General features: G+C 43.1%; 1 protein-coding gene across 1 annotated transcript; it reads right to left on the minus strand.

Moving 5' to 3' along the window:
* Positions 1-8,733: 8,733 nt before the first annotated feature.
* LOC122563380 (DNA-binding protein inhibitor ID-3-B-like) lies at positions 8,734-11,958 on the minus strand. The gene is made up of 3 exons (XM_087976790.1): positions 11,482-11,958; positions 11,321-11,378; positions 8,734-10,511 (listed from the first exon to the last, which is right to left on the minus strand). The coding sequence occupies exons 1-2, from the start codon at positions 11,794-11,796 to the stop codon at positions 11,331-11,333; spliced, it is 363 nt and encodes a 120-aa protein (XP_087832916.1). The 5' UTR covers positions 11,797-11,958; the 3' UTR covers positions 8,734-10,511; positions 11,321-11,330.
* Positions 11,959-12,942: the final 984 nt, after the last annotated feature.

Raw genomic sequence — 12,942 nt, forward strand, 5'->3', positions numbered from 1 at the left:
CTTGCTCCTAATATATGTATACCTTAGGATTCTCCTTAATCCTACTTGCCAAGGACACTTCATGGTCCCTTCTCATTCTCCTAATTCCTTGTTTAAGTTCTTTCCTGCTACATCTATATTCCTAAAGAGCCTTGTCTGATTTCAGTTTCCTAAACCTTACATTTCATTCTTTTTAATTTTTGACTAAACTTCCAATATCTCTTGTCATCCAGGGTTCCCTGAAGGTTGCCACCCTTTTCTTTCTGGTCCTGAACTCGGATCAACTGGCCTTTAAAGGACTCCCATACCTCAGATGTGGATTTACTCTCATACAGCCACCCACAAGCTCATTTCTCCAGTTCCTGTCTAATACTGATATAATTGGTTTTCACTTGAGAATCAGACTTATGCTGATCCATAATGATCTTAAACTTATGGAATTATGATCACTATACTGAAAGTACTCCCCCACTGAAACTTTGATCACCTGACCAAGCTCATTTCCAATACAAGTTCTCATGGGAGAACAAGAAGATTTATTGCTCTGAGGGTGCAGAAGTAAGACAGGTGAGACAGCATTGTAAGCAGAGTTACACATCCGTGTATGTGTATATAATCACCACATGTTTGTTCAAGTATCATTTTACCTGTTGGATTTGGTCACTGGGCTACCATGTCAGAGTTAAGCAGCCTCCTCATACATCCTGAGGGGGATGAAAGTTATATTTGCTGAAACATTGCTCATCTCTGAGAAGCAGTCTGGACAGCAGCATATTTCAGATGTCTGTCAATGCTTACAGTCATGAGTACAGCCAAAACCTAGCACTTTAATGAGGAAATCTCTGAGGCTAAGGGTAATGTGAATGTCTTGTGTTAGGTCCTTGACTCCACTTAAGTTCCACACTTATTGTGTGTTTGTGTGTGTGTGTGTGTGTGATTGTGTGTGTGTGTGTCTGTGTGTGTGATTGTGTGTGTTTGTGTTTGTGTGTGTGTCTGTGTGATTGTGTGTGTGTTTATGTGGGTTTGTGTGTGTGTGTGATTGTGCGTGTTTGTGTGTGTGTCTGTGTGTGATTGTATGTGTGTGTGTGTGTGTGATTGTGTGTGTACACGCATGCCCACTTTTCTGGGGACAAATGTTCGTCCCAACTACGTGTCTTACAAGGGAGTCCATACTCATTCAAGAGTCCATACTTGTCCAATGCACCATTAACATCCAAACTCTGCCTCATAGCACATGGTTCTGAAGGGAAAAGATGCTGTGAGAGCAGCCTCAGTTATTTTAGATGTTGAAATGAAATGTGCTGAAGCAATGCCTGGTCATTCAGCAGTGAATGTGAAATCACAGGTACTAAATGGTGATAGGGTCTATCAGGATGTCTCTCAAACTGAGGAGGGTCATAGGAGAGCTCAGTACACAGCTCCTGGATATATAATCATGAAGGAACCCTCACTACCTAACTTTCCACAGTGCCATAAATCTTAAGACTGGTCTCCGAATGACTGTTAACCTTTCCCTAGCATCTAGTTGTAATTTCTGAATTTGGGAGCAGAAGATGTTATAAAGCATTCATGCAGTTGTTAATGCTAACAGCAGAAAGGATGAAGAAAAGCCAAAAACAAAGCAGGCACATTTATTTTTACCTCAAAACAAAGGTTGCTTGCCTTCACGACAACTAAAAATATAAATGAACTGAATGATGCTTAGAGATGCTCAATTAGTATCTCTTGCAAGTGAGTGTCAATGACATTCTATCAGAATTGTTGCACTCAACACTCATCCCTCCAGTCAATGTCCTCATCGTCTTCCTTGGAAGATTGCTCCTGCTCTCCCAGCTCTTCAAAGTCCATCACAACCCCTCTTTGCCTGCTCTAGTTGTGCGGAGCATTGTATACCAGGGTAAGAAGCATACTGTATCTGGAGTGTATTAAAAGAGCCAACCAAGTTGATCAAAGCATCAGAGCCTTCTCTTCTGGAGCCTTATTGTCTGATCCACAATGGCCCTGGTGGATCAGTGAGCTCCATTGTATCTGTGTTTGACCTCAGTCAGGTTCCAAAAAGGAGTCATGATCCATGAATGGAGGATAGTTTTGGCTTCCTAAAACCCATAGGAATGAGACAGGAACTGGAGAGTTATCAAGAATGTAGGCATTGTGTCAGCTTCCAGCATACCAGTTCAGGTCTCTGATATCTGGCTGTGATGATCACTGATGAGTTGGACATTGACCGTTTGGAATTCTTTCCTGTTATGATAGTTGATGTGATGTGTGTACTGTCTACAGTGCCCTGCATCTGGGGAAAGCCAGTAATACGGGAAAATGATACTGCCTGGGCTGTGCCACTCACTTCATTGTGGGAGAAAAATGATGAAGAGATGTGATCTTGGACAAATTACATTTTACATCCTTGATGCATGTGTGGGCTGTCAGTTGAGAGATTCCACACTGGTCCCTGGTTAATTCTTGAAGCCATTCAGTCATCTGAGACTTTGAGAGCGCAGCACCCCCAGAATGACCATTCCTTCAGTCCACTATGAACTACACCCATTAGAGTTTCAGACATGGTTATCTGGTTAAACCACATTCAATGTGTTTGCCACATCAGCTGCTAGCATATACCTTAGCTGTGACTTTGAGATAACACAGTTCCATACAGCAACATGGCTGCCCCCTGGACTGTACAGTGCTGGCAAACATGACAGGCTACCTGGCTTTCTGTCTGTGTGGAAGGACAAAACAGAGATGCTGCGTACATCCAAGTAAGCACAAAGTGAATGAATACTGAGAGCAAGCTGCTGGCATGAGATGCATGTTACGCTGATACATGAGATGGGTATGAGTCTCTGTGCACAGAATGACCTGGCTGGAACATTGCAAAGTGTTGGGGAGCTCCAATGGGCAGTAGTGAAGTGCTGGAGTGTATTATGAAATTGACCTTGATGGAGAGGTGAGGCTGATATTTTGCCAACGCTGACATCTGTGGAAAAAGAGTGGAGGGGGTTGCTGCCCATGGAGTGTACCATGAGATGCTGGAGCTGAAAATGGAACCCAGCGAAGCAACCAGCTAGCTCTATCCACTAGGGAACTGCTCTGTCTTTCAATATGGGAATCGACTCCATCTAGTTCTCACCAGTGCAATGGAGAATCATCAGTTGCAAATCAACATGGCAACATTAACCAATAAGATAGAAATGCATGTCAATAAAGTGTATGCTGCTTATAATGAGGTTACTATCAATTCGCTGAAAACTTATGGGAACTACTAGGCATTTTCTCTCAATGTTGGGATTCAGATTTTTATAGACTGCATGCTCCCACATTTCCCTTCATTGCCCACATTGCTCAATGGCATTGAAAGTTCCACCCAATACTTTATATAATCTCTGAGACTGTCTCTATATTTTATATAATTTCTGGAAATGTGTTAATGTTTTATACGACCTCAGGGAATGTATTAACACATTATATAATCTCTGGGAGTGACATATTTTACCTAATCTCTGATTGTGTCTTTATACTTTACACAATCTCTGAGAATGTACTAACATTTTAATTTCTGCAAGTGCATTAACGCTTTCTATGCTAGAGGGGTGAAAATGGACTGTCAAAGTGGAGCAGTATAAAAGGGGACACGAGAGTTCTTCGGAAACATGTACGATTGTCCATGAGCTATGTTTCCTGCCAACACTTGCTGTTCAGCAGACAATGACAGTAATGGGAAAATAGCTAGGACAAAGCCCAGAGTGGGCAGACCCGGTGTCAGTTTGATGGACGAAAGCAGAGGATCCACATCTGCTGGATGACAGGAATTGAAGGAGTAAATACATGAACACGTGTTTGCAAATTGCAGCTCCACTTAATTTCCAATCATTTCATCGTTCAATGGCAATGCTTGCAGGGTGAATATGCTTCGGGTTCAAATTTGGGTCAAAGGCAATTTACATCATGTAATTGGTGCTTGCAAATTGAACATCGGCACCTCAGTGATGCAGAAGTTAGTGGCGGTGACTTAAAAAGAGAGGTGTGCGGTACAGAAGTGAGCCAAACTTGGAATATTGCGTGCAATTCTGGTCTGCTTCCTATCGGAAGGATGTTCTGAAACTTGAAAGGGTTCAGAAAAAATTTACAAGGCTGTTGCCAGTGTTGGAGTTTGAGCTATAAGGTGAGGCTGAATAGGCTGGGGCTGTTTTCCCTGGAGCATTGGAGGCTGAGGGGTGACCTTATAGTGGTTTATAAAATTATGAAGGACATGGATAGGATAAATAGATATGGTCTTTTCCCTGGGGTGTAAAAGTCCAGAACTAAAGGGCATAGGATTAGAGTGAGAGGGAAAAGATATTAAAGGGACCCAAGGGGCAACGTTTTCATGCAGAGGGTGGTGCATGTATGGAATGAGTTGCCAGAGGAAATGGTGGAGGCTGGTACAATTGCAACATTTAAAAGGCATCTGATGGACATATGAATAGGAAGGGTTTGGAGGGATATGGGCCAAGAGCTGGCAGGTGGGACTAGATTGGGTTGGAATATCTGGTCAGCACTGACATGTTGGACCAAAGGGTCTGTTTCCATGTTGTACGTCTCTATGACTCTAAGTGCATTGAGGAAGGCAGAGACATTATCTTCATCATCCGTCATGTAAGTATTAGGATGGACTTGAATGAATTCAATGATATGTTGCATGGTTGTTATGGGTCTGGGATGCAATGGAGTCACCGAGTGCAGCGTGCATTCACTTTCTCATGTAATATGTTGCTCACTCAGCCACAGCAACATCACCAAGTTGGTGCCCATGCTGAGGCTAAAATTGAATGAATGATAGAGACATGAGCCTCGTTACCAGAGTGCGGCATGTCTCCCTGTGCGGAGAAGTGTGTGTAATCCTTACCTGTAATGTATGCCACCACTTACCGTTCTGAAAGCTAAGAGCCTGTTTCCCTCCCTTTCTTTTGAGCTTTGGTCATTTTCACCAAGAGTCAATGCAGCTAGTCACTAGTGGGATGTCACTCACCGAAGTCGCCTTTTAAAGAAGGCAAAGGCAGATGGAGGGGGCAATCACAGTGAGGCAGCATTAGACAATTTGTGGCATCAAGGACCCTGAACAAAACTGGAATCAATGACTATCAGGGGGCAAACTCTCCACTGGAGGGAGTCACACATGGCACATAGGAAGATGGTTGTCGTTGTTGGAAGTCAGTGATCTTAGCTCCCGGACATCTGTGCAGGAATTCCTCAGGGTAGTGTCCACGGCCTAACCAGCTTCAGCAATGACATTTCCTTCATCATAAAGTCGGAAGTGGGAATGTTCGCCGATGATTGCACAATATTCAGCCCCATTTGCAACTTCTCATACACTGACGCAGTCCATGTTCAAATGCAACCAGATCTGAACAATATCCAGGCTTGGGCTGACAAGTGGCACCACACAAATGACCATCTGCAATAACATTTTAACCACTGTCCCTTGTCAATCAATGGTGTTACCATCACTGAATGCCCCACAATCAACATCCTTAGGGCTACCATTGACCAGAAACTCAACTGTACTCACCATGTAGACACAGTGGCTACAAAGGCAGGTCAGTTTAGGATTACTGTGAGTAACTTAACTCCAGACTCCCTAAAGCCTGTCCACCATCTACAGCGTACAAGTCAGGAATACACCCCACTTGCCTAAATGGGTGCAGTTCCAACAACATTCAAGAAGCTTGACACCATCCAGGACAAAGCAGCCCGTTTGATTGGCACCACATCCATAAGCATCCATTCCCTCCCCACCAATGCTTAATAGCAACTGTATATTATCTACAAGATGCGCTGCAGAAATTCACCGAAGATCTTTAAACAGCACCATCCAAACGCACAACTACTTCCATCTAGAAGGACAAGGGCAGCAGATACATGGGAATACCACCACCTGCAAGTTCCTCTCCAAGCCACTCACTATCCTGAACTGGAAATCCCAGAAACCCCCTCTCTAAGGGCATTGTAGATCTACCTACAGCTCATGGACTGCAGTCGTTCAAGAAGGCAGCTCACCCCCATCTTCTAAGGACAACAAAGGACAGGCAATAAATGTTTGAAGCCAGTGATGCCCACATCCCATGAGAGAATTTTAAAAATTACTGTTGGCAAATTTAGGAGCAGGAGCAGAGTGTCATAGAGCCCCCAATCCAGACAGAGGTCACAGCTATAGGACCCGGCAGAATTGTTGGGTCTGCAGGAGGTCCTTAGTTTTTCACCTGAGTCCGTATCCTGGGGATTGGCGAGGCTCTGTGTTGACACAGGATATTTGGAGTAGAACTACACTGGATGCTAGAGCTGGAGGTTAGAGATGGATAGGAATGAAAGGCCATCCTCACCCGGTAATAGCTACTTTGACCATCTATATTACTGCTTTCTTCCAGGGAGCAATGGGAGACCTGTGTGGGATATTTCAGTCATGTACCCACAAAGTCATTAAGATTAGATTCCCTACAGTGTGGAAACAGGCCCTTCAGCCCGAGCAGTCCACACCAACCCTCCGAAGAGTAACCCACCATTTCCCTCTGACTAATGCACCTAACACTATGGGCAATGTAGCATAGCCAATTCACCTGACCTGCACATTTTTGGATTGTGGGAGGAAACCGGAGCCCCAGGAAGAAACCCACGCAGACACAGGGAGAATGCGCAAACTCCACACAGGCAGTCGCCCAAGGCTGGAATCAAACCTGGGACCCTGGTGCTGTGAGGCTAACCACTGAGCCACTGTGCCACCCCCAAATTAAGACAGAGACGGATCCCATCTATGCAAGTTCACAATGGGCCATTTCATTCTGATGATGAGGTCAGTGCTGGGCAACAGGATTTGAAAACAAAGCTGGTGCAGGATGCCATCCACTCCACACAAATTGCACTGAGAGCCTATCATAGCGCTACAGAATTCATCGAGAAGAAAGGGTTCCATTCGATGCAAGTTCGGGTGATCTGTGTGCCCTCTACCCTGGCAGCTGCCACTACTTCTATATCCTGCAGCACTCCCACTTTCCTTCTGTGTTTAAAGGTCCAAAGGATGGCTACAGAGATACCCACTGTGATCACCATGCCACTATTGCACAACCCTGTAACTGGGGTGTAACACAAATACAATGCTGCCTCTGCCATGATGGAGCAAACAACAAGACACCTGGAGGTACAGTTTTACTGCTTAGACTGGCCTGGGAGAGAGAGGCCTTCATTATCCTGGCTTACTACGCTTGGCACGATTTAAGCAGACGAGTTGATATGATAGATGCTGAGCACGTGGGTAATGGCGGCAGTGTTCCAAGGATGAGGACACTGGGAGATAGAAGCTCCCCTTGTCCATGGTAGAGCTCAGCTGCAGCAGCCTCTAAAAACCACAGAACACCTGACTCAGTCTGACCCAGTTTTGGTCCATGGAACTAGCTGGAGCAGACCATTATGGACTTCAACACTGCTCCTGGTCATGGTGCCAGCATTTGCTTTGATTGTGGGGACAAACTGCAGCCTCTACTCATTTTGTTTGATTTCACGGTTGGTGTCTGTAAATAAAAGCATATGTTTAAAATAGTTCGGATTGCTTGCCTGTATGTGATGCTCCCCCATTGGGCAAGAGCAAGATATGGGTCAACACAGGTTATTGGAAACAGAACAGCAATGATTTTGAAAATATGTTTGGCTGAGATGTAGCTGAGGATGGGTACGTTGTGTGGCCTGGTGTCTGAGAGAATGAGGTTGTGTGCATGGGTAGCCCTGCCAGCTGTATACCATGAGCAGAGTGTATGGTGTGCCATAACATTACCAGTCAAGGGCAATGCCAGATTGTCACCCTTTGTCAGATGCAGTGACCTTTCAAAGATGATTGGGGTTCCAATGATAGTGGTCTTTCAGCAGATATCCAGCGAGTAGCAAGTTGTATGGGAACAGCCTGTGATAAGATGGGGTTAGAGTTAGAAGTAGGCCACCTTCGGGGTGGATTAGGCAGTTAATTTGGCAAGTTTAGTAATATACACTGTGGGATCTTGTGGTGAAAATACCTCCAAACAACTCAATGATGCTTAATCCAAAAAAAAAAGGGATTCAGTTCAATCCCTGGGGGTGCAATTTACACAATTTCAGGAATTGTTTTCTATGCAAGTTTGTCAATATTTTACACGGTGTGTTAATGTTTCATTATCAAGGGACTGTGTTAATAGTTTAGATAATCTCCAAGCACATGTTAATATTCTGCAAAATTTCTGGGAATGTACTAAAACTTTACACAATCTCCAGGAGCATGTTAATATTTCAATGTCTCCGGGAACATTAAGTTTTTTTAAAGAGCCTCTTGGAATGTTATAATATTTGCAGGGAGATCCTTTTGAGGCTTATAAAACTTTGGACAATGTACAAGAAACTGACAAGAGCTGTGAACAGAGAGAATGAATTCCTTAAAAATAGGAGGCCATTCTTGTGAAGCTGGAAATCTCCAATACTTGGAGAACCTTTGAAATAAACTATTTAAAACAGTTAACATTAGAATTGCTAAATAGAAAAAAAGGCAAAACACCCATTGAATTCACCTTCTACAATGCTGCTTGTCACATATTAGTTGTTAATGGGAATCGATTAACCAGAGCTATCATTTAAAACAACTTCCAACAAGCCCAGTAATGATGAGAGACAAGGAAAGCCCCCAATGGGGAGACTGGGAACCAGTTTTACCCAGGCCTGCTATACTTAGCACACATCATTTCTCAAATTACTCAGATACTACACAGTTTTTGTAAATGTAACTTTTTAATTATGTATAAAATGTACATTTCTGCAAACTTTTATAAAAAGTTCTTTTAAAACAGTCAGAAGAAATAAACTATTTGCAGGAACACCTCTCCCTGCAAATATACAAAAGATACTCTAGTATAGAGTTCGCAACGGTTGGGGAGCTTCACTCCCTCTTCTACAGATTGGTGAAGCAACATCTACTTGGGAAGTACTTCTCCAAGATTGTGCATTTCCACGAGAATAAACATCTTCAGAAAAACTTGTCTCATTCAAGGTATTGATTGCTAAAGTTCCAACGGCATTAAGATAATATTCTAGACTTGATTCAAAAATCATTTATGGAACACAAAGTCTGATTCACAGTTATGGGGCTGCATCTACCAAGCCTTTTAAACTGGACTGCCCTGGGATTTCTGGTTTGTAAAGTTAGACACTGAACATCTCAATTATGCCAAATACTTGCTGTATTCTACCATCTCCTGGGCTAAATATCATAAAGCATATTGGAAAATCACTGGGTTAAAGGCTGCAATTCTCAATCTGTAAATTTCTCCATAACGCACTCAGTGTATTCCATATGCCAATTGACTACGGAGGAGCTAGATTTTGTTGGAGTCTGTCAGAGGATCCCACTAGTAATTTGAGATTTTTCATTAACTGTGATCAAAAGTGTCAAGCATTGCAACACGATTCATGTACTGCTTGGCATTTGCTGGTCCAACTTTAAAACGGTGGTTAATTGGTCCTAAGGGATTGACTGAACCAAGCAGTTCTGTTGGTGGCTCTAACATGGCTTTCATGCACAGAGGCACACTACTAGTGACTTCACACATTCTCAGGCCATCTCTTTGACCCATGCAATGAGAAAGCAAATCCCTCTTAATAGGTTAAAAAAAAAGTCCCCATCCAAGATTCCCTCCAACTAGCAAAGGCACACATTTCTGCAATAATCTCAAATGCAGCATACAACAGGCCATGCACAACAAATTAGAGAGAATCCAGGGTCACTTTTAGGAGTCACTGAGCCCCATTAGAGGACAATGACCCCGAGAGATACTGATTTTGTGCTACATGGGTCCAGACTGTAGGGAGGCACTACAGGACGACGACAACACCAAGAGATACTGATTCAAGCTTTGGGAAGGACCGACTCGGAGATGAAGGCACTTGCCTTGCATCCCAAGGTAAGATCACCTGTGCTACAGGAGATGGTGAATCTGAACAAGAACAACTTTGAATATTGCAAAAAGGCTATAAAGCTCTTCAGTGATTTTTTTTTCAGCTGAGATTACAAAGGCCATTCTAATATTTAACTCTGGGGACCAGCTGAGTCCCCATTGTCCCGGTCCCCTCAAAAGAAGATACTGTTCTTCAAGTTGTGAATGCAGTGTATGATATTTGTTGCTTTTCACCAGGTTAAATCAACCAGCAACTTTTCAGAGTTAATCATAATTCCTCATTCAATTACCATTAAAAACTGAGACAGAAATCAGATGACTCCATTAAATGTCTTTGGTCCTTTTAGTGGCTTTAAAAACTACTGAGGGTTAAATTCAATGATCTGGATGCTAATTGGAATGGATTTCCCAGATATGTACTGGCTTGCTTCTTTCACACGATGAGTCCTTAAAATGAATGTAAAACTGTTCCAAGATTTTGCTTAAAGTGGAGACCGGATAGGAGAGGTTTATCTTATCTTGGCTTCTTGACGCTTGATTGTTGGCAGGATACTCTTGGAGCAATGCTGGAGCGGCGAGTTGTGAAGCACACACCTGCAGGATTGAATGGGAGAGAGGCGTGTCAGTCAGTGAGTGCTACAGCAGCACACAACAGGGCCAGACACACTGGCGCCACTCACTAAACTTGTACTGGCCCTGACTGATAAATACATCAGCAGAGGGAGAGAGAGAGCGCGAGATCATGCTTTGAAACATACAACCCATTCCCTCCACACACACACTTAATTGGCACAGTTGTGTTCCTAAATCTTTGCAGATGGGAGCTAAAATTACCAGGGCAAGATGACTGCAAGGCAGAAAAGCAACAAAAATATTAATGTTCAGTGGCGCCTTTCCTGCGGCCGGGGGGTGGGTGGGGGGTGGATATCTAGATAAAGATCTGCAAAACTCCAGCATTTGAGTTTAATGCAGTAAGGATATAAATTATACACCTCCCTTCCTGATGTTAAACACAGCCCAGTGATTATTTATTTTTAAAATCCTTCGAATTTCTATATTGAAGTTTGTCTGCCAAATTTCAATTTCCCTCGCATTTAATTCATTCTCCTTCGCTCCATCTTCGTATGATTTCTTACACACAACTAAAACTTTTTTTTCGTTTGAACTTATTCGATTTTAAAATCGAATTACATTAAGTTGTTGGACTGGACCATTTAAAAATAAGATTTTATATTCACAATCTTTGATTATTAGTGAAAAAACCACATCCCCGCCTATAGTTAATTAAACCTGTCCACTCCAAACAGTGGAGTGCAGTTTTAATGATTTTTTTTTAGCTCTCATCGCATACAGAACCACAAGTATGCCCCACTTAGTTATAACATGTAATGCCAGGTACTTACCGTAGGTTAATCAATGACAGAAGCCCAAACTATCTCCTTCAGTGGACAGTTCCGATCGCTAAAGGTAAAGAGAGGGGAAAGGTTATAAGGGGAGAAGAACTTAAGTTTCAAAAAAAGAAACTGTCATCACCTGTAAACGAGTGGGGAAGAGTTGGGATTACCTGCAGTGTCAGGAGAGAGCCGCTTGATGCAGGATTGTTGCCGGGATCTTGTTGTTGACCTTCCAATGCAATCTGTAAATCAAAAATATAATCGATAACGTGCTGGAGGATTTCCATTTTGCTAACTTTCTTGTTTTGGGGAATGCTGGGGACCAGCTCCTTCAGTTTACAGTAGCAGTCGTTCATGTCGTACATCAAGCTAATAGACTCCTCCAAAGGGTTCTTGCTCCGTGAGATCGCCAAACTCTGATCAGACAAACAGCACACCGCCTCGTAACAGCTTCTGACAGATCGGATGGGGCTGATGGCTTTCATCTCCCTCTCAAATTTCCTCTTAGGGGTGGGTGGGTAGAAAAATGAAACCTCCTTGTTCAGTGACTGCTTGCAGGAGGATTTCGGAGATGACACTCTTTTATTTCTCCCTGTGTGTAGCTCTCTGCACAGCTGCAGTACTGTAACCGGCCCTCTCACTAAAAACAGAAATGCTATGTTTTGGACTTTCCCCTATTTATCTCGCCCCAGTTGCCAGCCACGCCCCCACATTTTGCGAAGTAAACCAACGCCACCTCACCTCCCCCTGTGGCCCAGTGAAAAGCCATCTTTGGGAAGAAGCGTGGGGATGATTTAGGAACACTCCATTCGATTGGATAGTGTCTAACGAATTAGCAGCGCCACCAAAAGGAATAAGGAACAAGAGTCGGGGCCAGCTGGGAAAGAGAGAGAGAAATAGTGGTAGACGCTGATTCGTGTGAATTCCTTTACAATTGAGTTTTGAATGCACATGCATCAGAATGGAAAAGTTAACTATTAAGCAATGCTTTGAACCCATGATTGTCAGCCTCTCTGTTTCAACAAGAGAGAATTCATGTTCGGGAAAGTTCCAATCAGTTCGCTTTTCACGAACCGAAAGACCTGACAGTTGTCAGCAGTTAAAAGTGCAAAAAAAAACCCCTTCTGATTCATAACTGAACTGAGCTGAATTTAGTTGCCCTGACATTATTTTGGAAAACTACACGCTTCTCTCTCCCCGCGCTTCTTCAAATTTTTAATCTTCGTTTTCAATGTGACCCCAGTTAGCCCTGAAGTTGACCATTACTGCTACCTTTTCAGAAATGCAAAAAAACTTAACGACTTGTTTTTTGCAAAGATTCTCGATGTGACTAATGCAAGCGGCGGTTTCACGCAGCTGTGCAAAGCGACAGTTTTTAAGCGCAGTTTTTGCATCATTCCAAACGGTTCAAATCTGCAAAACTGCCGGCACTTACCAAACGTGACAATAAGTTTGCATCCGTTACTGGTCCGTTTAACAAGCACACTGTCAACCCATGATTTAGTAATCCTGCAACTTTCAGAAAACTTAAATTTGTTTCTCTGGCTGACATGCCTAATAGTTCTCCCAAATATTAGAAAGCCTGTTTTTTCTCTCGTGTTAAGAGCTTATTGGAGTTTCATTGATAGATA

Source organism: Chiloscyllium plagiosum, unplaced genomic scaffold, assembly GCF_037043375.1.
Source record: "Chiloscyllium plagiosum isolate Xiang-an unplaced genomic scaffold, Cpla_swu_hap1 HiC_scaffold_30, whole genome shotgun sequence".
In the NCBI taxonomy this organism is placed as follows: domain Eukaryota; kingdom Metazoa; phylum Chordata; class Chondrichthyes; order Orectolobiformes; family Hemiscylliidae; genus Chiloscyllium; species Chiloscyllium plagiosum.

Excerpts from the sequence above, each read along its gene's own strand:
- LOC122563380 (XM_087976790.1), bottom strand. The coding sequence starts at position 11,796 with ATGAAAGCCATCAGCCCCATCCGATCTGTCAGAAGCTGTTACGAGGCG. Across the intron at positions 11,379-11,481 it reads GCTCTCTCCTGACACTGCAG|CGATCGGAACTGTCCACTGA; the intron begins GTAATCCCAACT and ends CTTTACCTTTAG.